This window comes from Salvia hispanica, chromosome 2 (genome assembly GCF_029641045.1).
Source record: "Salvia hispanica isolate PSC_SH4W2 chromosome 2, Shi_PSC_v1, whole genome shotgun sequence".
Classification (NCBI taxonomy): domain Eukaryota; kingdom Viridiplantae; phylum Streptophyta; class Magnoliopsida; order Lamiales; family Lamiaceae; genus Salvia; species Salvia hispanica.
The window spans coordinates 63,980,533-64,004,421 of NC_142693.1; the positions used below are offsets into that span (position 1 = coordinate 63,980,533).

The window sequence follows — 23,889 nt, forward strand, 5'->3', positions numbered from 1 at the left end:
GAAGATGACACACTTGGGATTTGACACGAGAGTTTAGGAGATGTTGTTTTGTGTATTAAGTGGTCAGAGAAAATATAATTTCATAATTGATGTAAGAGGAAACTTTTTTCAAAAGAGGAAATGTGACATCTTTTGTTGGACAAACGAAAAAGGAAAGTGTGACATCTACTATGGGACGAAGGGAGTAGTCTCTATGATGATGTATCTGCTTTATAGTCAAATAGCTCCAGTCTTAACATATTTATAAATTGCATGCTTGTTTTACACTATAAAATCTTGCTACAAATTTTCCACAATTCATTTGTCATTGCACCAAGTCATCTAGATGGATATCACAAACATATACATCTAGTTGAGGCCAGCAACAACCTAAAGAGCATCTATTTAAATCTTCTTAACTGAAAGTGCAAATCTTTAAAGACAAGAACCATAAGCATCAACAAAATAATTGACAGGGCAAGTCTTTGGAGTTTGGAAATAATAACCATAACAATAAGAGGAAAACGGCAAAAGTTTCAACTTGACAAAATAAGTGAATGTGAATAAATATCACAGAAAAACTGGTCAGTTATAATTTGCTAATGTAACACAATTCAAAACTAGGATAACATAACCTCAAGGAATATGTTCAAGAAGTCTTAAAAGGAGCATTACATGTCAAAAAACATCCAACCAAAAAAACCTCTTGACTCAGAGTATTCTTCAATCACCCCTTTTTCGGAAGGAGCAGCCCTCGGTGACGCGGGCACGGCCACCAGTCGGTTGGCACACCGTCTGGCAGTTTCCACACACAACAACGGTTTGAGAGTGGCTGAAAACAGTGGTTCTGCAAATACATACACATTTACATACATAAATTAACAGCACACATCAACCAAAACAACAAGCATTTTATAATACATCAACAATTGATTCACAATATCATAATTTGGTGGTGGGTGATTCGGACGCCAGTGACATGATTTTCAATCGAGCTGCCTCCCGTTTCACCCATCCGTACGCCTCATCGACTGAGGGATATGGATCCTGCTTTAGGATCTCGCGTCTGACCCAATCGTACCTCTCGTTCAATCCGGTGAGAAATTTGAATAATCTCAGCTCCGATTTGATGCTCTGATACTGCGAAACTCTTCCACGGTCTTGTGTGGGCACCGATCTATGTCCATCCATGCTCCATGGAGTCTACCCCAGTAGACCTCCAAACTTGTTTCCCCTTGAGTGATTCTGCTTGCTTTCTCTCGCGGGTCATATATTAGATACGAATCTGCTGAACTTGCGAAGGTTACGGCGAGCATCCCACAGAGATTTTGCCGTTTGGTGGTGTGCGAAATCGGCTATAATATATGTCTCCATGTTGTCAATAATCCATGAGAAGACTATCAAGTCTATCTCCTCCCAATCGGAGTATCCCTTCTCTTCTCTCCTGGTCCCGGTGGCGTCGGATTTTAGTGATGTGGCAGTAGACTCCTCTGCAGCCGATGGCCACCTTCATTAGGCGAGCCCATAGTGAATAGTTGGAGCCGTCCAATTTGAAGGCTACGGTAACGCTTTTACTCGATCTGATCTTCTCGGCAATCGGTTCGATTTGTTCTTTATTCTCGTCGGTCATTTTGGTTGTTGGTTTCTCGCCGTCTCGGTCGAGAATTGTATCTCTGTTCTGGGTTTATTATTTTGGGGCTATGATGATATTTTTCTACCTGCTCGGATGCCATGTAGAATTGGGTAAATTTGTGTTATATTATTCACAATGAATTTGTACATCATATATAGGCTAAGAGATAGCCATACAAGGTAAGATATTATGCAATCAAATCTCCCTAATTACAATCAAATCTTCCTATAATGCCTAGAATATTATGCAATCTTCTCATGATCTTGTGCAATCTTCTCCCTGTATTCCGTATCTTCCAACACATTGCAAGGAAGACCAGAAAAATATTGAACTGAAGTAACATTTGTCCGGGTCCAGATGATGTTGCGCCTTTGGTAATCTACTGCCGTCAAAAGTTGGAAGCACAAACTTGAGAAGGTCTAAATAGACTTTATGGGCAAGGAAAGAGCAGCCGCTAGTTTGTTGAGAGCATTTGTAAACTGGAGATGGAATAGTAATGGTTTGTATGCATATATGACACACTAGTTTTTTGCAATTATAATTACGATCCTCTTCGTCATCCCCAACTAGGACCAGAGGATGCTTGTGAAAATTCTCAATTGCCAGCTTCCTATCTTCGTCACTAGCATCCTCATCTTCATCACTAGTATCCTCATCCTCATCAGGTTGCGAGTATGTACGGATCTCCAAATGTGGAAATGTGTCCAAGTCGTCGTATGGCAGTTGGATCAACTCCAGTCTTGATTCTGCAATAAAAATACAATTTTGTAGATATTATTAGTACATGAAGTCTGAGCGAATGAGTTATATATGATCCTTGCATACTGGATTGAGTTTCGTTGAGTCCACATCGAGCATGAGAAAACTTCCTGGTTTGGGGACATAGATAGATGGCGTTATGGGTAAGAAGCAAGGGTTTGTCGCAAACGATGCACTTGCTACACCGGGAATCGGTAGCCGGTAGGAATAGAATATACGAGGAGGAAAGGCCAAGGATTAGAGGGGAGCTTGAGAGTGGTAGGCAGTATGGTGCAGTCTTGATGAATCCAGAAATCACAGAGTTGGCAAGAGAAGAAGAAACCATCATGTCTCACCCCACACGCATCACAACAAGTCAAAATCTGTCTACAGTGAGCCACGAGCGGGTGAGGTGGATGGCTCTTGTGTTTGGTTTTGATCTCAACACCAAGCATTGCTGCTGCAGCCAGAGGATGCATTTTGAAATGGCAATCCTCACATTTTTAGGTGAAATTGGGATCTCCTTCGTAGAGACGAAGCATGTGCATAGTTATAACAATCAATGGTCTACTATGATTGGGATGGCAGTATCTGAGGCTGGTTTTTTTTGGCACATGATTCGTGCAGAAAAAAATCGCAAGCAACAATGGTGCAAGTGTAGGAAGGAGCAGATAGAATTGGCAAACCACAAATTTTGCAAGAATGATGATTATCAGTAGCATCTGCTTCCATCTCATCTAGAAAGGAAATCAATGGATGAGGATGACTGAAATGCCTACCACCCGTCATATCACCACTCCACACCTGTGATTCAAAAAACAGAGAAAGATGCATGGTGTTCAAATACTAACAACAACAACTCGAATAAAAGCAGCCACTAATCTAGCCAAATATTAATACAATTTCTCTATAGAATATGAAACAAGCTAACTCTTGGGTTATATCCAGAACTCAGTATTCAATTAGAACAAAAAGAAAAGAGATTAACTCAAAAATATCAACCTAGGGTAAGGGAAATCGACGAAATGCAGCTTGCCGGAAATAGGAGGATTAAAAGAGAGAGAGTTGTGCTGATATATTTTTCCTCTTCAGTGATGCAACCCATATTGTGTTGAGACATAGAAAAAACGTAGAATATATATATGAATGTTTGGAAAATATAATGATGCGTGCTACTTCAACAACTCATGTACAGTATATATACACTTGACTTAGTCTGCCAAGAATATAACTCGAATATCACTACATCCACTTTCTTCAAATGTCAAGTGCACATTACTATTTATACTCATTCATTTGGTTTGGCACGTGGAAAATCAGAGGTGTAGTTTATGGGAATTTCATTGCATGTTGTCCGTCATCACCGGACATCGATCAAGTCATATTATGTCCATGTTTCAAATGGAACTTGCTACGATTCGATTTCACTCTGTTATTTTATAAAATTGTTCGAATGTTTCTAATAGGTCATGATATAAATGTCATAGTATAATGAATAAGTTGTGTGAATGTTTGTGATCAATGTTTTTATTCTATACGAGTAAAGGTTTTGTTAAAAATACCATATCTATTGTCCAAAATTTTCTTTTCATAAAATATGCCAAGAGTAAATAATACTACTAAAACTTGTAGCCAAACTCAAAGTATATTACATGAGTGAAAAGAAGTGATTTTGCACGCGTGTCGTAGGCGCGTGTTCTTCCTATTCAACAATACTTATACGTTCCCACTTCCCAAAATACTATTAATTAGTACGTGGTAAGTCGGATGTCGATCCCACGAGGAACGGTTGTATCCGTTATGTATTTCAACACTTAAGAGTTTGGCGATGCCGCCACGCTTTAATTTAAAGAAGGAGGAAACTAAACTACAGAAATTAAACCATACTTACGAACATAGTGGGAACTAAAGTTTAAATAAGGTAACAATGCAAGCAAACTATGAATTTGAGACAAAACAAATAAACTGATACTTAAACTGGGCAAGTAAGTAAACTGGGCAGTTTAGCAGCAAAATCAGAATAGTGGCGAGAAAAATAACAACACTTTGTAAAATAACATTTTCGGGAATAAAGGGAATAAGGGGAAAGGAACCAGCTTTTGCCACAAAAATTACTAAGTAAAGGCTGCTAACTAAATTCTAAATGTTCACACCTAAATGAAAGCTAGAGAAGCTAATTTACTAGGAAAGAGACATTTAAAAGGTGGGATCTAAAAGCCTACTTATCTAGCTATTTTGGAGACTTCCTAAGGTGACTAAGCTGACATGAAAAGCATGAGAGAGAGAGAGTTTAAAACTGATTTTGGAGGCTCCATGTCAAAGAGTGAAAAGGGATTGTACTAGTTGCTTGCTATGGGCTATTATCCAATGGTCAAAAGTAGTAGACAACTAAACTAAACAAAGGATAAAAGGATTAGCAATTTGAAATCAGATTTTTGGGTTCCTAAATACACTAAGGCACGGAAACTATGAGAAAAGAGAGACTAAAAGACTTCTACACACTTAACTATGCTAGAGAAACACAAGATCAACAAGTTAACTACCTAATTATGCCTTGAAAACACCAAATAAAAAGCTGAAAATCAGCAACTTGGAGAGGATGAACAAGCTTAAGAACATTCAACAATGGAGGATAGAAATAACTAAAGAAACTGCAGCAACTAAAACACATTAGCTAGCATACAAGAACAAAGCTACTAAGCAAGGGAAAATCACCAACAATTGCAACTTAAATTCACAAACGTTTTCTCCTCTTTTTTTTTACTGATTTTCGAAATTAAAAGGATGGAAAAGAAGGATTAACTAGCTGACCTAAACACTTAGAAAAAGATCAAAGAAAAAAGATGCAAAAAGAGAAATTTAAACAAGCTAAGCAAGTAAAACTAAACTAGCAACAACCACTATTTCTTTTTTTCTTTTCTTCAATCAAAAGCTTCAAGTAGAATCAGCCCCTGCAAGACCCTTTCAAAAGCATAAAAAACTTCAAATAAACAAGAAAAGGAATCAACAAGGACAAAGGCTAGCTAGAGAACGAAAATAGTAGAACCAAGGCAAGATTTTAACTAAATGCTCAAGAACATCAACAACCAAACATAAATGCTAAACACCTAGAGATTTAAATACACCAAAAGCTCTTTAAGATCAACCCAACAACCTTAACTAGAGAGTTAAGATGCTGGAAAATGAGTACAAACAAGGATCTAGATCATTCAAAGCATTAAAGCACTACATAATCACTCCATGGTGAGCAAAAGTGGCAATGGCTGCCTATGGTTCGAAATTTACTTCAAGGATGAGAGAAAACTAAGCTTAGAGAGAGGAAATAAAACTAACTAAAGCTAGCTAAAAGGTGGTGTCCCAAAAGTTTGGCCAAAAGATAAGTTTTGTTGTTTTTTTGTTACACATCTTCCAACCAATCTGATGTGGAAGGCTTCTCCACTCCCAATGATGGTAGTTGGCTTCTTTTGCCTTCATAAAGTGTCTCTTGTGGCCATTGGTAGCACAAAGACTCGTCAATTTAACTTTGAAATGCGACTTTGAAGAGCTGTCAGCATTGCTCGGACACTGGCCAATCCATCAAACTGGGCAGTTTGTGTCTTGTGGATTCCTTCCTTCTCCAAATACTGAATTTGTATCCAATTTGCCTCTACTTCTGCATGTAATCCAGAATCCATTCCATTAGCATGCTTGTCGGACCACTCCATTCATTTCCTGCCAAAACATGCATCTTTATATGCAAATTTTCAACAATATAGCATGAAAAGTGACTCCAAAATGGTGATGAATGCTAGCCTATCAATGAGTGATTCTTTTAACTCAGCAAAGTCTGCACCTTTATGAGAAAAACATTCGATAATATTATTTGGCATCATCGACCAAGTGAAGAATTATATAATCCTGAAAGATGCTAATTATTCCATTTGCTTTCTTCCTACATTTACAACTCCCTCTGTTCCTAAAAGAGAAATTTGGGAATATGAATCTCAATTCGCTGACCTCTTGAAATTTGGCATTAAATTCGCTGATCTTTTAAAATATGGGATCAATGCATGGCGAAACTTTCAAAATAAGGATTTTTTGGCTATTTTTTTTCTTCTCTTTCTTTTTCTTATTATTTCTCTAATGAATATTCAATAAGTTGGACTTTTCAATTTAGGAATAAATTAATTTTGACCATCAAATTCGCATCTTTTCTAAATATTTTCAAATATTACATGTAAGTTCAAACTAATATTCTCATCTCAATATTCAAAATTGGCAAAGCGTGTATTGTTGAGACGAAGAAAATTGTGAAATACGTTGTAGACTGGGTTGAAAATTTGTGTAAGGTTAATGAAAATCAGTTGACACCTCCAAGATTCATAATTCAACTATTAATGCATATAAAGTTTGTAAAACATATTTTATTTACGGATGAAGATAGCAAGATTGATAATTGATACACTCTCGTCCTAAAAATAGTCTCTTTTTGCCATTTTTGTCAGTCTTACGGAATTAGTCAAATTAAATTTTTGTCTTCTACCATACATTACACTATTAATAATATAGGTCCCACTATTTTTATTTTTCTCTTAAACATTCAATTGTAGTTATTGAATATTCTATGGGCATTGACCAATAAAACTTATTAGCATACTAGTATGGTTTGAAAAGTTTGTTTTTTTAAAGGCTTGGATAATAACAATGAATTCCAAACTCAAATTGTTAGAAAACCACAAAATTTATTATTCAATTTACTTATTGAGCGGTGTATATGAGCGTGCATCGTGGTATCCTTAATCGATGCACGTGATTAGTAATTTCCCTTCCACAAACAACTACCAAAATCCCTCCACCACCTACCACCGTTGCAACTCCTTTCCTTCGGCTTCGAAACCACAGCCTATACTTCATATTTCAATTGGGTGATGGCGGCTTACGGTGCTGCGATTTCTCAAGAATACCATTCGGACTATTCTACAATTGTCTCGCATCTTGCTGGTTCCTCCCTCTCCACAAATCTTACAACCCGCCTACAATGCCATGGTTGACTTGAAGAAAGTTCTGCTAAAATTGGAGGACACCGGCTTCAGCAAGATCCGGACGAAGCTCAATGCTTTGGACAACCGAAACAAAGAGGCCGTATGGAAATTCGAAGATATGCTAGAATCTCATGTGTATCAACAGATTCTTCCACAACTCCAAGATGAGAGAGATCACTTGTCTTTCTCGGTAGATCTGCAGAGTCTCCGACATAGTGTTAATTGCTTTGTGGAGAAGGTGGCGGTGATGGAGGCGGAGTTCGATATTGAACTAGTCAATATGCCTGAAGAAGAAGGCCAACCTCTTCCATCTAGAATTGATTTTGGTGGAATCGACTCAAACATGGTTGGATTATCCAAAGAATTTGATGAAGTGAAGGATGATCTTCTTCAAGAAAATAAAGTGAACTACTATGCAATCACGGGTTGGAAAGACAACATTTGCTAAGAAATTATTTGACGATCCATCACTTAAGAGTCATTTCGAGCTTCAAGTGTGGGTTAAAGTGGGCAGAAAATGTGAATCTAATGAAATATTACTGTAACGCCCCACCCTCCTAGGGTATAATAAATTCGGCGGTCGTTAACTGAGAAGCTTAAATGCAACAAGAACAAGGCTAGGGTTTCATTTAAAGAGATTTGACCTAGATATTAAACGAACTATCAGAGTCGCAAGTCAACGGTTTAATCAAGAGAAATAAATGAAAGATAAGTACTATAAAGTATGATCAAAACTTAAGGGTTCAGCAAATTCCAACAAAACCACAAGATGTCTCAAGATTCTAAAACGAAAGGAACAAAACCACAAGATGTTTCAAAGAAAATTCAGCGGAAACGGCCAAGAGGAAGTGAAGCCATGTATGAAGACACAACTATACTCGAAGTTCAAAACATCCATCTTAATTAATTAATATGCTCAACACCCGCCACTGCTTACCGTCGTTCAACCTGCACATAAGGAAAACACATGCAGGGCTGAGTATTTTGAAATACTCAGTGAACTCGTTGCCAAAATATTTTATAAGTTATGCCACCCTTACCATAGTGAACTCGAGGTTTTACAATTATCAAAAAAAAATTCAACGAGTATCACAAAAATAATTTCTTAGACTGGCCAGTCAAACAACTCCCCACTTTCCTCATCAATTTCCACAATCTCAACATTTCCATGGTGCGACGAAAGTGTGGCCACACTTTTCGCCCACGAGACCGGCCGACTAGCAAGGACGGCTCCCACAGTGTACACAACTTGGTAGGGTTTGCGGCCCATACTCAGACCCGAATTCGTTTAACATATCCATAGCCACTGTAGCCTAATGGAGCGTACTCACAAACTAGGCATCATGCACACAATCTCATCAACCAAAACAGACATAGGCATGGCATAACAGTTAAACCGCCCTTATCTCTCCACTTTCATAAATTGCAATATAAGAGAGAGTTTAAGAATAAAGTCCACCTCGACTACTTAAGATTTCAAGTATGTTCTTTCCCTTGTTATCCTGCTTCGCAACCGAGGTTTCACCTTTTAATCACATAGGCACATATCACAATCAGATTCAACACAAACTCCTAATTCATGCATGTCTCAACGCTTTTTCCTTTTCCCATCGATTTATCTTAACCTCATCAAACAAAGTCATGTTCATCATATAAATTCCATTCACATCTCAACTCTAGATCTAACGTCAACATAAGTCACACATGAGTGTTTTGCCATCACACACACACACACACACCAACACACACGACGTACATGCACACACACACACACGATTTCGTACACACATGCATACATATATTCCATATCCCCTTTATCCCACTTTCACTCAAACAAGATGCATGAGAGTTCAAGAATACCGATTAATCGGTTAGAAAGAAGAGGAATCAGTTAGAAAGAAGAAGATTAATATAAGAATACCTTTTTGAGAAAAACGAACGGTAGAAACTAAGTATTAGACTCGGTTCTTCAAGATTCTTGGATCAAACTACAATTCTTCTCCAAAAGATGACAAAATATTGGAGAATAGAAGAAGAAAAATTGGGGAGAGTGAGAGAAGAGAGGGAGGCGTGTACTATGGGTGGGGGGCGAAAATTGTGATGGCTAGGGTTAGGGGTTTCTCTTATTTATAGTGCTCAATAAGATTTTTAGGTAAATAAAATAGAATATTTTGTAAGATTTGATTCTCCATAATTAATTAAAAACAAATATTGTGGAGTAGGGAGGAAGAAATAAAAAGAACTATGGTTTCAAGGCATGGAGATTTCGAAAATATGGCTCTTATCTAGCCAAGATTTCGTTTGGCATATTTTACGGAGTAGAATAAAATATCACGGAGCAAAATAAAAATAAAGATCCTCCCAACTAGGGATTGGGAATAGGCGTGTAGTAGGCCTTTTAAATAAGGAATGGATTTTTAATATTAACTAAAATAAGATATGGCAAGATCTCTTGAGGTATGGAAAGATTTGGTAGAATATTTAAATTCTAGGTATGGAAGGAAATCAAACAAGGGATCAATTAAAATAAAATAAATTCTTCCTTCCCAAGAATAGGGGATTTTCGAAAATCACCTTAGAAATAATAGGGTGCGATTTTTCTCATTAAGAGATAGAGAATAATTGGGTTTTGGATTTAATTTGGATAAATATCCCAAGAATTAAATTAAATCCGGAAAAATAGAATTCCCTCTCCAAAGAGTCAAGGGGTTCGAAAATCTCAAAAATTAGGTGGCTAGTATTTATGAAAATTTTCCCTAATATTCTCACCCACCCTTAAACAAATAATTCACCACATAAATCACCTTTAATTCAAATATTCACATGTCACGTCATATAATCAACAAGTTTGACTTTTCAAACTTCCAACGCAAAAACCCTAAATTCGACTCGGTCATAATTTCGTTCCTCCATTAAATTCACGTTTCCTAAGTCATAAATTAAGGAATTAAATTTTTGGCTCTAAAATTAGGGTTCGAAAAATTGGGGTGTTACATTCTACCACTCTTAAAAGAAATTTCGTCCTGAAATTTGGTACCTTCAAGGGAAAAGTTCGGGGTATAGTTCCATCATCTTGTCCTCAAGCTCCCACGTGGCTTCCTCGTGTCCGTGATTTCTCCAAAGTATTTTCACTGAGGCGACAGATTTGTTTCTTAGGGTTTGAACCTTACGGTCTAGGATCATCTGGGGTCTCTCCTCGTAGCTCAAGTCCGGGTTCAATGCAACTTCCTTAAAGTGAATCATGTGCTTCGGGTCGAACACGTACTTCCGCAACTGCGACACATGGAAAACGTTGTGCACATTCCCAAGGCTCGGGGGTAGTGCCAATCGACACGCAACGGGTCCTATTCTTTCTAAGATTTCGTAGGGTCCGGTAAATCGCGGCTTCAACTTTCCCTTAACACCAAATCGTACTACCCCTCTGGACGGTGATACCTTGAGAAAAACTTTATCACCGGTTTGGAATTGTAAGTCGGTCCGTCGGACGTCAGCGTAAGACTTTTGCCTGTCCTGGGCTTCCTTCATTCTCGCGCGGATTTGTCGAATGATTTCGACCATCTCTTCAACGGCATCCGGTTCGAGTACCCTTCGTTCGCCTACTTCATCCCAGTATAGCGGTGATTTACACTTTCTGCCATATAGTGCTTCGTACGGCGCCATGTTGATCGTTGCTTGGAAGCTGTTGTTGTAAGTGAATTCGATCAAAGGTAGTGCAGTCTCTCAACTTCCGCCTCAGTCGAGTACTACGGCCCTTGGCATATCCTCGAGAGTCAGAATCGTCCTTTCGGATTGTCCATCGGACTGCGGGTGGAAAGCCGTGCTAAAGTTTAATCGGGTTCCTAGCTCGCGCCGTAGGCTAATCCAAAATTTCAAGGTGAACTTCGGGTCACGATCAGACGTAATCGTCACTGGGACTCCATGTAATCGCACGATTTCTTGTATGTAGATCCGCGCTAGTCTGTCCGAACCGTGAGTTATAGGAATCGGCATGAAGTGCGCACTCTTGGTAAGTCGATCTATGATCACCCAAATCGCAGTGTTCCCTTTTTGAGTCCTTGGTAATGCCGTCACGAAATCCATGGCGATGTGCTCCCATTTCCACTCGGGTATCTCCAGTGGGTGTAACTTCCCGTACGGCCGTTGATGTAAGGCTTTCACCTGTTGGCAGGCTAAGCAGCGCTCCACGAATGTTGCGATGTCCCTCTTCATGTCGTTCCATCAAAAGGACTCTTTCAAGTCTCGGTACATCTTCGTACCTCCAGGGTGTGCAGTGTATGGGGTTTCATGAGCTTCACTCATGATCTCGTTCTTGAGCTCCTCGTTGTCGGGCACGCATAGCCTTCCTTCAAAGGTGAGGGCGTTGTCGGACTCCTCACTAAAACTTTCGGATCGCCGGTTCTTACTTCAACTCGGATTTCCTCTAGCTTCACATCCAACCGTTGTGCTGCAACAATCCTCGTTCTTAGATCGGGTTCTATCACTAAGGCTGCGATTCGACCACCTACGGTTTTGGGTGCCATTACTACTTCCAATTCCTTAGGCGCCATTCGGTACGGTGCCTTAGATACCGGTGCGGCTCCAGGTTCAAGGTCGATCGTGAATTCTAACTGTCGATCTGGCGGCGGTCCCGGTAACGCTTCGGGGAAAACGTCTGGCGGCGGTCCCAGTAATAATGGGTTCTTTTCCCGAGGCTTGTAGGGAAATCTGTCTCTCCTTACAATGAATCGTCGCAAAGTTCGCGGTCAACCAGTCCATTCCTAGGATTAGATCGACGTCTCCCATTGCCATAACTTGCAGGTCGTGAGTGACTAACTTAAGTTCTCCTAGTACAATTTCTACATTCGAGCATGTTCGAGAGATTTCTATTATCTATGTGCATAACACGACATTCAATTTCTTAGCAGATCATTATAAGTAGTTCGTAAATGCGAAATATTTCTCGTCTCGTTCTATTGGTCATGTCTACACCTCTTGTTGGTATATCATTTCAGCGAGTGTTTGTCTGTAAAACTTATTTCCCACGTGTATCCTAAAATATTAAGCTTTCGCCTTCCCTTGCCGTGTCGCATCAAGAACTCAGAATATGTATTAAAAACTCAAAATTTAATCAAACAGTCTTAACTTGGATATGGACCGATTTCAACTCGAAGAAGCACCACAAAATGTCTTAATATTTGTTAGTCTTAACAAGTTTGACTTTTCAAACTTTCAACGCAAAAACCCTAAATTCGACTCGGTCATAATTTCATTCCTCCATTAAATTCACGTTTCCTAAGTCATAAATTAAGGAATTAAATTTTTGGCTCTAAAATTAGGGTTCGAAAAATCGGGGTGTTACAATTACGATGCATTCTTGCTCAAGTGGATCGCGACCAAATGCTTACCCAAGGAGACGAAGACGGCGATAAGAAATTAGTTGGACTCTTGGAAGAGAGGTTGAAGGATAAGAAATGTTTCATTGTGTTGGATGATGTATGGAAATAAGATGCGCGAGTTATGGATAACTTGCCCCAAGATAATGTCCAAATCTTGCTAACAAGCAGGCAAATTTTAGAAGAATATTACGAAACTGGGTATACACTACCCCCGTTGAATGATGAAGAAAGTAAGAAATTACTTGGCGAAAAGGTGTTCGGTGAAGAGGGTTTCCCTTCTCACCTTGATGAACTAGGAGAGAAGATTGCCAAAAAATGTGAAGGTCTTCTAATAGTCACAATTGCAGAGCTCCTATATAATGAAGAAACAACCACAAAAAATTGGACTGAGGTAGCTTGAAAACAACATAATTTGGTATTCGTGGATGCATATAATCAAATAGAGGTACTTTTCCCAAGCTATGACTACTTACCTCAATTTTTGCGGATGTTATTTCTGTATATGGGAGCTTACCCTCCATATACTGATTTTCAACCACCTATCATTTTAAACCTGTTGAAAACTGAGGGGTTTCTTGAGCCTTTTGGTAAAAAAGCGTGGGATGATTTTATGGATATGAAAACTTTGGATGATGTTTTGATCAAATGCATGGCAAACCTTGCTGACCCGTACCACCTTGTTCTACTTGATATCAGAGTAGATTCTTGGTTTTCAAAGCAAATGTTTCGTGTGCATTCTTGCTGGCAGCACTTTTATAAGAAAGAAGCAACTAGGATTAAGTTTTTGCATGTTTTACAAAGCTACGATGATGATGTGAAAGATCAATGTCGGTTGTGTGCCCATTCCAACTCCTTATTTTCCATCAAAGATTTGTGTGAAAAACTAAAAAAATGATTGTGCATCCAATGTACGTTCTCTCCTTTGTCTTGGTCCTTACCACAAATATGCGATGCCAATACACGCAATGGATTTCAAGTTGCTCAAGGTGGTGGATGTTGGAAGTGTCCGATTTTATCATTTCCCACTTGAAATTTTCAAACAAATTTGTCTAAAGTACCTTTCCCTAACCTACAACAAAGAGATCCCTGTTTTTATCTACAAACTTTTTCACCTTCAATACTTGATTATCAATCAACATTTGAACATTAAGAAACTTGGAGCTTTGTCATGTATGCCGGTGGAAGTGTGGGACATGCAAGAACTGCAACATATTGAGATGTGGGGAAAAGACCTACCGACCCCTGAATCTGATGTTGCATTGGATAGACTTTACACTCTTAATGGTGTGAGTGATAAGAGTTGCACAAAAGAAATTCTCAAGAGAATCCCAAATTTAAGGAAATTACGAATTGTGGTAGAATTGCATCCTTATGATGAAGATGATAATAGAAACCCATTGTGTAACTTGGGTTTTATATCAGAGGAACTTCAGAATTTGAAAATACTTTCATATATTGTGATGTATCCTGATATTAAGAGTGAGTTCATGGTTCCTCTATCATGTTCCCATCAAGTTTGAGAAGGTTGAATTTGAAAAAACCACGCATTTGTCATTCGTCTTTTCCGAGAGTTCATACACATCCAGTATTACTCATACCTAATTAACAACGTATTGGACACCGATTATTTCATCGAAGCTCTATTGTCGGAAAAATATTGAAAAATCTCACAAGTTCGGGGGGACTCTAAAAAACTCAAAAAATCGAGGGATCGGAAAAACAAATATCGTGAAAGATTGTGTATTTACCAACAAATTGTCTTGTTTTAGCGAAAATGATGTCGTTTTAAAGATTGTTGTTTTTGCCTCATTGACACCTCCGACGATTACGTGAGCCTTAATTGGAGAAGAATGAGTTTTGAAGGAGCTATCATGAACAATAAAAATTAATGTATTTTTGTTTAAAAAGAAAATTTAAATAAAAATAAAATGCTAAAGTTATCCTCTAATATAATAAAACGGACACTAATGTTGAAAATATCTTTAAAAGAACCATATAACAAATATTCTCCGTGATACATTTTGTTCTTTCAATTAAAAATTATTATATCCGACAATGCTGACTGTCTACTTTAATAATTGAGCAGGTATGGTTATATTTAAATTATACTGGCAGACAATGGAAGTATTTCTCTTTACCTTTCTCGTAATGCCATTAACAGCTGGCTAATATTAGTTGTTAATTAACAATGCTGATCGTCGTCTTCAATAATTGAGCAGGTTGGTTATATTTAAATTATACGGAACACTAATAGCCAATATTCTCTCCGTCCCAAAGAAGATGATCTCTTCCTTAAGTCAGAGAAAGAATAAAGTAAACCTAAAGGTGTTATAATTTTTAGTAATGAATCATCTTAGTTGACAAACCGAAATGAAAAATGGATCATATTCAATAATACGAAAGGGAATAGCTTCTAGACAAAGGGAATAGCTCCTAGACAAATGATACTCCATTTCTTTTACATTTCTCATATTGTCATTAAATATGTAGGGATGTTCATTATTTTAATAATGTAACAATTCTACTATTTACATTTTAGGAATGTGATCAAATGAAAATTCTAAATATTGTACAAAGTCAATGATTGATGTTGTGTTGATATAGTGTTGAATACTGTGTTGACATTAAAATTTTGAAATTTTATACTGTGTTGATATTGTATTAAAACTGTGTTGAGGAGTTTTGAGTTTGTACAATATATAATAAGTTTGCATTTTATCACTACCCTTTACTTTTATTATAAAATTAAGAGGTATTACTCGGTAAAATAAAAAACTTCGGCGAAATTCGATAGTATTTACTTAGGTTTTGTTTGAATTTCACACAAAATTAGATATTTTTTTTTCCAAGTCATGGGAAATTCACTACAAGCGATAAATTCATTATTTCTGATACCAACCTTTAAGTTCATGTAAAAATAACAAAATTATAGACCAGATATTATGGAACAATAATAGGCTTCTCACACAAATATTTTTTGTAAACAGTATTTATTTCATATACTTTCTCAATCCATAAAAAAAAATTATTTGTGGATGACACAAATTTTATAGATGCAACTATTTTTTTTGAATATACAAAATGACAAATGACACCGAGGGAGTTTAATTTTCTTCGTTATGTTAAATCTGAGTATACAAATATTTTATATGGGCGTGGTATCGTTAATCGATACACTACACGTGATTACCATTTTCACTCTTACATGCAATTACCAAAATCCCACCACCACCTTCCGCCGTTGCCTACTCCTTTCCTTCGGCTTCGCAAACTTCAAATATTTCAATTGGGTGATGGCGGCTTACGGTGCTGCGATTTCTCTCAGGGATACCATTCAGACTATTCTACAATCGTCTCGCATCACGCTGGCTCCTCCCTCTCCACAAATCTTACAACCCGCCTACGATGCCATGGTTGACTTGCAGAAAGCTCTGCTAAAATTGGACGAGACGAGCTGCAGCAAGATCAGGACGAAGGTGAATGCTTTGGACGAACGAATCAAAGAGGCCGTGTGGGAATTCGAGGATTTACTCGAATCTCATGTGTATCAACAGATTCTTCCACAACTCGAAGGTCACTATTCATTCTCAGTAGATCTGCTGAGTCTCCGACAGAGTGTTGATTGCTTCATCCAGAGGGTGGCTGTGATGGAGGCGGAGTTCGATACGGAACTGCTCAATATGCCTGAAGAAGAAGGTGAACCTCTTTCCTCAAGAATTGATTTTCATGGAATCGACTCAAACATGGTTGGATTATCCCAAGAATTTGAGAACTTAAGGGATTATCTTCTTCATAAAATGGAAGGGAAGTACTTTGAAATAACGGGGATGGCAGGGGTCGGAAAGACAACATTTGCTAAGAAATTATTTGACGATCCATCACTTAAGAGTCATTTCGAGCTTCGAGTATGGGTTAAAGTGGGCAGAAAATGTGAATGTAATGAAATATTACGATGCATTCTAGCTCAAGTGGATCGCGACCAAAAGCTTACCCAAGGAGACGAAGACGGCGATAAGAAATTAGTTGGACTCTTGGAAGAGAGGTTGAAGGATAAGAAATGTTTCATTGTGTTGGATGATGTATGGAAATGGGACGCGCAAGTTATGGATAACTTGTCACAAGATAATGTCCGAATCTTGATAACAAGCAGGGAAAATTTAGAAGAATGCCAAATCGGGTGTACACTACGCTTGTTGAACGAAGAAGAAAGTAAGAAATTACTTGGCAAGAAGGTGTTCGGTGAAGATGGTTTTCCTCCTCACCTTGATGAATTAGGAGAGAAGATTGCCAAAAAGTGTGAAGGTCTTCCACTTATGATAGTCATAGTTGCAGAGTTCCTATCTAAAGAAGAAACAACCAAAGAATATTGGACTGAGGTAACTGAAAGACAACATAATTCAGTATTCGTGGATGCATATGATAATATCGCAGAGGTACTTTTCCCAAGCTATGACTACTTACCTCAAAAATTGAAGATGTTATTTCTGTATTTGGGAGCTTACCCTGCATATACTAATATTCACCCGCACATCATCTTAAACCAGTTGAGTACTGAGGGGTTTCTTGAATCTTTTGGTAAACAAATTTTGGGTGATATTTTGGATGGAGAAACTTTTGATTATCTTTTGCGCGAATGTCTGGCACACCTTGCTTCCCGGTACCACCTCATTTTACTCAATCTCACTTTACATTCTTGGTTTTCAAAGCAAATGTGTCGTGTGCATTCTTGTTGGCAGCACTTTTGTAAGAAAGAAGCAACTCGGATTAAGTTTTTGCATGTTTTACAAAGCTATGATGATGTTGTGAAAGATCAACGTCGGTTGTGTGCCCATTGCATCTCTTTATTTTCCTTCGAAGAAGTGTGTGAAAATATAAAAAATGATTGTGCATCCAATGTGCGTTCTCTCCTTTGTGTTGGTCCTTACCACGAATATGCTATGCCAATACATGTAATGGATTTCAAGTTGCTCAAGGTACTAGAAACTGGAAGTGTCCGATTTTATCATTTCCCACTTGAAATATTCAAACTAATTTGTCTAAAGTACCTTTGCCTAACCTGCAACAAAGATATCCCGGTTTCTATATCCAACCTTTTTCACCTTCAATTCTTGATTATCTATCCACATATGAAAATTAAAAAACATGGAGCTCTGTCATGTATGCCAGTGGAAGTATGGGACATGCAAGAACTACGATATGTTAACGTGTGGGGAAAAGACCTACCGACCCCTGATTCTTCTATTGCTGCATTGGATAGACTTTTCGGTCTTTATGGTGTGAGTGCAAAGAGTTGCACAAGAGAAATTCTCAAGAGAATCCCTTATTTAAAGACTTTAGAGATTGTGGTAGAATTGCATCCTTCTGACGAAGATGATGATAGAAACACATTGAGTAACTTGGGTTATATATCAGAGGAACTCAGGTATCTGGAAATGATTCATTATATTGTGACATATCCTGATATTAAGCGTGAGTTTATGGTTCCTCTTTCAATGTTCCCATCAAGTCTGAGAAGGTTGGATTTGAGAGGCTTGGGGTGTCCATGGAAGCACATGAATGACATTGGTTCGATGCTACCAAATCTTGTGCATCTCGCTTTAAATGGCTATGCCTTTCGAGGCCCCGAGTGGAATATAGAATCAGGGAGTTTTTTGAAACTTGAGGGAGTTGAAATTGAGGACACTGATTTGGTGCGATGGAGAGCTCAGCGAGGAAGTCTCCTAAGCCTTAACCTCCTAAGCATTCGTCATTGCTACAAATTACAACAACTCAATTGGACGCGTGATCCCTCAATGGTTGCCACTGCAATTGAGTTAGTTGAGTGCAATCCCTTAGCCGTCGCTTCTGCCATGCAATTAAAGCCTGAATATATGTTTCAAATTCGTTCTCACTCTTCTTTTTGATATCAAGGTTAATAGGTTAGTCTTCCTATTCCCTTTAATTTTCACAAAACCACATGAATTCACTTATTTCATAACTTAAAATGCTTGTGCTTGTAAGTGTTCTGGTTATATTGTATTGCAGATGTGTGTTTTAGGTTGTTGGTTGCTTTTGTTCTTACTAGTTCATCTATTAATGAGATTCTGATCTCTCAAATGGGAGAGGTTTAAATTCACGTAACATGTTTTGAATATTTATAACGATCACATGTTATATTAATTTAGTAGTATCATTTTTTAGGAAATGTGAGGGCAAAAGTTGCCAGATAGCAAGGTATGATTTATTTCAATTGTATTAGTATCAGCATGTTTTTTCTTAAGATAAGCATATTGATTTGTTGGATTTTGTTGAGGTTTATAAAACCCAAATAAAATTACTGTAACCGACACTTCTGTGAGTTAATTTGTGTGAAAAATACTAAAGACAACCGTGGTAAAGTTTCATAGAAATTAGGAAACAATATGTGATAAATAAGTAGGAAAATATATTTGATTATGTTTTAGCATGTTGGTTTGCATGTTGTAGAAAACTCACTACAAGAGCAATGTTACTCCCTGCGACCACAATTATGTGTCTCACATTTCCTTTTTTCGTCCGTCTACAATTAAGTGTCTCATTTACTTTTTACTACTTTTGGTAATGGACCACACATTTCATTAACTCGTCTCACTCACATTTCATTATAAAACTAGCTTAAGTGTTCACATTAATTATGTAGGAGTTTATTCACTTCTAATTCAAAAAATGGTTGACATACTAGAGAAAGAGTGATAAGCTTATTTGTGTCACCTATTTTCGATCAAATTCAATAGATAAAATGGAACTTATCCGCATGTAAAGATGCTTTTGTTGCAGGGCCTAAGTTAAACAATGAAGGGATTTCCAATTGTGATTGAGACAAAGTTACTTATCTTAGAGCGCGTTACCTGCTCACATGTGCCGCGCGCGTGGTTACTGTTCTGCGGTTGGGAGGAAGTATTTAATAAGAAACTGTATCACAAACAAAGATATTCGAAAGGAGGACCGATGACAATGCCCAACTAACCGTAGATGTCAGGATAACATTAAGCTTTGCCTTGTTATACTTATTTAGGATTGTTGGTTGTTAGTACTGATCAAATGTGTGTGCTAATCAATTCTGCCTATTTGTTGGCTTATTTGTATTGCAATTTGCTTCCTTATCTATGCTATACTTTTTTGCTTTTTCCTCATAATAATAGTATAAAGCTCAAGAAATTTAAGTGGAATGTTATATAATGAGACTTGATGCTAAAATCTAGAGTCTTTGCCTCATCTCAATGAACATCAATAACAAATAAAGATGAAATGTGATCAACACCCAATGATGGTACTGATGTCTGGGAAATCAATCCTCAACTTCTGAAATTCAAGTCCAAAGCAGCTACATGATTATATGATGATTTGTAAGTTTTATTAATGCCATTTTTAAAGCTCAGAGGCTTGCATTTGAGCGTTCAATTCACTCTAGAAGCTCTATGTTCAGATACTGTGGTACTTACCGTAGTCTGGAATGTCACAATAATCCTTTTTTTTCTAGGCAATTGATTAATAGATATTTCCTAAAAAATAAGTAAATAGCAACTGGTTTTCACTTATACACTTTTTATTCCTAGGCAATTAATGGAATATTAATTAGTGAAATCTCAATGTTTTATTGATTTACGTACTGACGTGTATATTTAAATGGGTCAAGTAATAATACCCAATCACATTAATTAATAAAAACAAAATAGTAAAAAGTATTTTGAAATTAGTTTAAGTTATAACCAATCACCCACAATTACACAAAATTAAACTGAGATTGTAAATGGTAAAAAAAAAGTTAAAGTTTGTTTTTACAATGATAGAAGTGATCTTCCAAATTCCAAAGTAAGATTTATGTAATAATTCGATCTAATGTGTAGATTTTGGTACTTCTGTCAAGATATATTTCATTTATAAATACTTATCAAGTGAAGCTAGCATATCTCATCCAATTAATAATGCCTAGTCTTCCTCAATATATTCGATCTCATCTTTCCTTTTCAACTTTGGCATATATATTTAGGTATAATTCTTCGACATGTAGTGTATCTTGTGGAAAGTACAAGAATAGAGCTCTAGACATCATTATAAATGTACTCATATGTATATATACAAGAACTAAAAAGTACTACTACAAAAAATAAAAGTACTCCTTTGTACTCCTTCTGTTCCATAGTAATAGAAGCGTTTCTTTTGGGCACGGAGATTAAGAAAAATTATGTTAGGTGAGTTAAGTAAAGAGGGAATAAAGTGGAAAATGAAAAAGGTAGAGAGACGAAGAGAGAAAAAAGTAAGAGAAAGTAAAGTAGGTGTGGAAAAATGTATTGACTTTTACTAAAAAGAGAAATGACTCTATTACTATGGAACATACCAAAATGGCAAAATGACCCTATTACTATGGAATGGAGGGAGTATATGTTAGAACTAAATGGCCCATAATGCAGGCCCAAGTATAAAAGCCCAATACGCACAAACCCGCCCAGCTGCCCCATCGGGTTTGACCCGCCCTCCAAACCCAGTCTTTACATTTTGCTAGTTCCTCAAATCTCATAAGAATAATTCTATTGTGATAATGGCAAATATATCCAAATTTCTTCCTTTTTCAACTGATTATTTAAGTTGAAGACTTTTCCAGAATTTGACCAAGAGTTAAACTAATTTTTACCTGGCAAATGCCTTTATTAAAATACTATTACTATCTATTTGATCTATTGATCATAACCTCAAAATATGGGCACCCAATTTGATCGGTTTGAAAAAATAGTATTTCAGCGGAGTATATGGCGTGCATTCTGGCATTGTTAGTTGATACATGTGATCCCACTTTTATATACTCTATTGTCCCATAAAAATAAAAGACATTTTTAATTTTAGAATATTTCATAAAAATATCCCTATTCATTTCGGGTAACTTTCTTCTCTCTAATAAAGTGGAGTCTAGGGGTGTGCATTCGGGTTTCGGTTCGGTTTTTCGCCCAAACCGAACCGAACCTGAAAAACCGAATTTAGGCTAAAATTGAAATTGAACCGAACCGAAAAACTGAAAAATCGAAAATCGAAAAACCGAAATCCGAACTTAAAAAACCGAACCGAACCGAAAAACTGAAAAATCGAAAACTGAAAAACCGAAATCCGAACTTAAAAAACCGATCCAAACCGAAAAAACTGAAATTTCAAAACAAAACCGAAAAACCGAAAAAAATAGTATATTTTAATATATCTAATTTATTTTATTTTATATATACTAATAGAATATAAATATATATAATATAAAATTAATACAATATATATAATATTTATTATATAAAAATATATTAGAAGAATATATATTATATGTATGATATAATATACTAAATTAATAGGATAAAAATATATAATAATATATTTAAAATATAATTCGGTTTTTCGGTTTTTTTTCGCCCAAACCGAACCGAACCGAAAAACCGAAATTTTTGTATTTTTAAAACCGAACCGAACCGAAAAACCAAAAAAATCGAACCAAATTTCAAAATTTCGGTTTGGTTCGGTTCGGATATTCGGTTTTCGGTTATTTTGCTCACCCCTAGTGGAGTCCATAGTCTATCATTATTCTTTCCTTTTATCTCTTGTATTTTATCTATTATGCATTAATTCTAGCATTGTTCTAAATTCCACATTTTTATGAGAAAAGGGAATAGTAGTTTTATGCCAATAAAATATGAGTATAATAAATTAATTGATCACGAGATTCCCTATAAAAGTAACAAGCGTGCCAATTATTTATAAGCCAAAAAAAAAAGAAATTGGTGCAATCAATCATGAATGAAGAAAGCAAATTATATTTATTTTGGTCCATTGTTTAAAACTAAAAATTTCTATTTTAAAAAATATTTTTCTCTATAAAAACTCGAGATTCTTTCTTCGAGGGATGTAATCAATTGCTAACTAATTACCAATCCCAAATTGAGACCAATTTTCACTATTAGATTAGAAGATCTTGCGGTTAATATAATGCCAAGTATAATATATTTTAAATTTAAATAATTATTAATTAAATTAAAAGGGTATTAATGTCAAATCTTATATGTAGTAATTATAACTAACTACTTTCTCTCTCCTCAAAATCATCTCAAATCTTTAAATTTACGTAACTCTCTCAATTTAAATTATTTTTTCGCAAAAAATATATCAAATTAAAGATAATTTAATAAGAATTCCAACGAGATCTCAATTGCATATGTTCCGACGATGTTCGGGTGATGAAATTTGATAAATTATATTTCAATTTTCGTACATGTTAATAAGCAGCTTTTATCAACAAATGCAACAAAAAATCTCAATATATTGTAGGCAAAATCTCAATATTATGCATGTACAATTTCAATAAAAATGTGTTGATATTTTCTTGTCCTTGTATTGATATTCTAATATCATATTGTTGATATTTGTAATACACAATGTTGATATAAAAAAACACCCACGAAAATTATCATATGATAACATAATGACGATATTACCCTTTTGTTGATATTTTGTCTACTATTTATTGAGATTTGTGAGCTTTAATCTCATCCACTCATTTTAAAATCCAAGGGTGGAGATTTAGTCTTGATTTTGGATTAGAGTCCTATAAGCATTAGAATAGAACCCCATTCTTCAATAATAAAACTTCAAAAACTTTTCTTTTCTCTTTCTATCTTCCACTTGCACATTATTAAAAAAAATTAATTTCCAAGATTCTGATAGATTTTTCAAAGATCTGATAGTTAGAATTCCACGTACTCCCTCCGTCCCACATAATTTTACACACTTTGACCCGACACGAGTTTTAAGAAATGTAATGGAAAGTGAGTTGAAATAGTTGGTGGGATGTGGTCCTAATTTTAAAGTATTAGTTTTATAATAAAATGTGAGTATGAATAAGTTAGTGGAATATGAGGTTCACTATCAAAAATGATAAAAGTAAAATGGGTAAAATTATGTGGGATGACCCAAAATGAAATACTGGGTAAAATTATATGGGACGGATGGAGTAATTTATTATTCAGTTGACTATCTATCTTCCACTTGTATTAACCAATGCACGTGATTAGCAATTTTTCTTCAGAAAACATTTATGAAAACCCCTCCACCACCTACGCCCACTGCAACTCCTTTCCTTCGGCTTCGCAACCACAAC

The 23,889-nt window shown here is 36.4% G+C and overlaps 1 protein-coding gene across 5 annotated transcripts; it reads left to right on the top strand.

Moving 5' to 3' along the window:
* The first annotated feature begins 15,877 nt into the window (after positions 1-15,877).
* On the top strand, positions 15,878-19,867 carry LOC125202331 (putative late blight resistance protein homolog R1A-3). 5 transcript variants are annotated; one of them, XM_048100731.2, is made up of 3 exons: positions 15,879-18,664; positions 18,927-18,959; positions 19,542-19,867. In XM_048100731.2, exon 1 carries the CDS (start codon positions 15,896-15,898, stop codon positions 18,647-18,649), a length of 2,754 nt encoding a protein of 917 aa, XP_047956688.2. In that variant the 5' UTR covers positions 15,879-15,895; the 3' UTR covers positions 18,650-18,664; positions 18,927-18,959; positions 19,542-19,867. The 5 variants fall into 5 exon arrangements, with proteins under 5 accessions (XP_047956699.2, XP_047956688.2, XP_047956670.2 ...); XM_048100742.2 differs by having other exon boundaries at positions 15,878-17,179; positions 17,291-19,867; XM_048100713.2 differs by having other exon boundaries at positions 18,927-19,867.
* The last annotated feature ends 4,022 nt before the right edge of the window (positions 19,868-23,889 follow it).